Source organism: Taurulus bubalis, assembly GCF_910589615.1.
Source record: "Taurulus bubalis genome assembly, chromosome: 5".
In the NCBI taxonomy this organism is placed as follows: Eukaryota; Metazoa; Chordata; class Actinopteri; order Perciformes; family Cottidae; genus Taurulus; species Taurulus bubalis.
The window spans coordinates 7730841-7733656 of record NC_136593.1 but is presented as its reverse complement, the minus strand read 5'-3'; the positions used below and the strand labels follow the sequence as shown (position 1 = coordinate 7733656).

The 2816-nt window shown below is 51.1% G+C and overlaps 1 protein-coding gene across 1 annotated transcript; it reads left to right on the top strand.

Annotated features, from left to right (window-relative positions):
- Positions 1-530: 530 nt before the first annotated feature.
- On the top strand, positions 531-2015 carry LOC306736483 (potassium voltage-gated channel subfamily A member 2; the record flags this gene model as incomplete). The annotated part of the gene is made up of 1 exon (XM_079218128.1): positions 531-2015. The coding sequence occupies one exon, from the start codon at positions 531-533 to the stop codon at positions 2013-2015; it is 1485 nt and encodes a 494-aa protein (XP_079074254.1).
- Between the last annotated feature and the right edge of the window lie 801 nt (positions 2016-2816).

Below are 2816 nucleotides of genomic sequence, written 5' to 3'. Positions count from 1 at the left end.
CAGCAGATCAGTGTCCTAATTTACGAGTGTCAGTATGTTTTTATGTGCCAGTTAGCCCGAGTTTACCTGCATTGAAGCAATTTATATGCAAGGCGGATGGCTTATTTGCATATCCATTTGCCCGAGTCCGGAGCAGGTCTGTCAGTCTCAAGTTTCCATGAGCTGATTCATTGTTGCATCGATTGCCTTCTCTGGACAGTACAACTTTACATAAGTTATATCCAACCTGCTGACATGGTTTCAGAGAGTGGTTTCATTTTGATCTCACTTCCGTTGTTAAGAGCTAAGTCCTGACATTGCCGGACTTAATGGAAAAAGTATTGAGTGCTGAATCATGTCTCCGGTTTACCTGAACCTTGTTGTCTGTCTTTTCTTTATCTGTCCTGCATGCAGTCAGATCCTAGGTGACATCCTGTGGCCGTCGGGTCTGTACGGTGTTGAGCCCCCTCCCTCTCCTGGCCCCTGCCTGCAGTTCTCCAGGCTGCAGGACCCAGACTCACTGAACAGTGCAGGCCTCCTCCGCCTGCAGAATGACTGTCGCCACCGGCGACCCCTCTGACGAGGCGGCCGCACACCCGGGGGACTACGACCCGGAGGCCGACTACGAGTGTTGTGAGCGGGTGGTCATCAACATCTCAGGGCTGCGCTTTGAGACTCAACTCAAAACCCTCTCCCAGTTCCCGGAGACTCTGCTGGGGGACCCCAAGAAGAGGATGCGCTACTTTGACCCGCTGAGGAACGAGTACTTTTTCGACAGGAACAGAACCAGTTTTGACGCCATATTGTATTATTACCAATCAGGGGGTCGGCTAAGAAGGCCGGTCAACGTCACCCTTGATATTTTCTCAGAAGAGATTCGGTTCTACGAGCTCGGCGACGAGGCCATCGAGATATTCAGAGAAGACGAGGGGTTCGTCAAGGAGGAGGAGCGGCCTCTTCCAGACAATGAGTTCCAGAGACAGGTGTGGCTGCTGTTTGAGTACCCAGAGAGCTCAGGTCCTGCTAGGATTATTGCCATAATCTCTGTCATGGTCATCCTGATATCTATTGTCAGTTTCTGCTTGGAGACCCTCCCCATTTTCCGCAATGATGATGACGATATGCACAGGTCTGAAATCTATTATCCTGAGACCAACACCACAATCATCACCTATACATCCACCTACTTCACCGACCCCTTCTTCATCCTGGAGACTCTCTGCATCATATGGTTCTCCTTTGAGTTTCTGGTGCGCTTCTTTGCCTGCCCCAGCAAAGCGGGATTTTTCGGTAACATAATGAACATCATTGACGTTGTTGCCATCATCCCTTACTTCATCACTCTCGGCACAGAGCTCGCAGAAAAGCCCGACGACGACGGGATGGCGGGTCAGCAAGCCATGTCTTTAGCCATTCTCAGGGTCATCCGCTTGGTGCGAGTGTTCAGAATTTTCAAGCTCTCCCGTCACTCCAAGGGGCTTCAGATTTTGGGTCAGACCCTAAAAGCCAGCATGAGAGAGCTGGGCCTGCTCATTTTCTTCCTCTTCATAGGGGTCATCCTTTTCTCGAGCGCCGTCTACTTCGCTGAAGCGGACGAGCCCGAGTCGCAGTTCGAAAGCATCCCGGATGCGTTCTGGTGGGCGGTGGTGTCCATGACGACAGTGGGCTACGGCGATATGGTCCCGACCACGATCGGCGGCAAGATCGTGGGCTCCCTCTGTGCCATCGCAGGTGTGCTGACCATTGCCTTGCCCGTGCCGGTCATTGTGTCCAACTTCAACTACTTCTATCACCGCGAGACGGAAGGCGAAGAGCAGGCGCAGTACCTGCAGGTCAACGTGCCCAAAACCGATTCGGCCGAGGAGCTGAAGAAGAGCCGGAGCGGCTCCACCATCAGTAAATCGGACTATATGGAGATCCAGGAGGCGGTGAACAACAGCCGCGAGGAAATCCAGGAGGAGAACCTTAAGACGGCCAACTGCACACTGGCCAACACAAACTATGTAAACATCACCAAAATGCTCACAGACGTGTAGTCTTCTGCTTTCTTTTCTCTTCTTCTCCCCCGTCACAGCGGGAAATGTGGAGTTGAGCAACTGGACGGGACAGGCGTACGGCCTCCCATCTCACGTGTGCTGGAAAAAATGAAGGCAATAGAATTCAGGATGTTGATGATGATAGACAGTGGGGAAAAAGAAACCCAGCAAAGACCCATCCGCTCACTCCTCGCTCATCCTGTCTTCCCTCCTCACAACTTGCCCTTAAAACTCCTGATAACTGTCAAACAGAGGGACATTTCAAATTTTGCATTTCTGCATGGAGTTGGGTTTTCTTTTTGTGTGTGTGTGTGGCTGTTGAAAAAAAATAACAATGCCTAACAATGTCCTGCTCACAACAGTAGCCAATATTAGTGCACAAAAGGAGAAGAATAAGGGAGAAACAAGGCAAGAAAGAAAAGACAACTACCAAGTATTGCTTTCAAAAAGAAGAAGAAGAAAAAAGCCACACAAGCCCTGCTTTCGCCCCCCCGCCCCCCCACCCTCCCCGTCCCTCGGCCACTCATTTCCCAAGGCACGCTGCTCTGCCATGCGCTTTCTGAAGAGCCCTACTTGTGCGCTACATATGCTGCTTCCTGGAGCCAATGAAGCGAGAACTGTCTTACGCTATACCATTTTAGAAATAAGAGGAATGCGTGAGCATAAAGCGATCTCTCTCCCGCGCTGATATAGCCTGTGGGCGACTTGTGACGAGGTTGGTGGTGAAGCACACCACGTTATTTCAAGGATGAATGACAGCCATCAGCGCTTAGCTCATGGTTCGACACCTTTTTTTCCCAG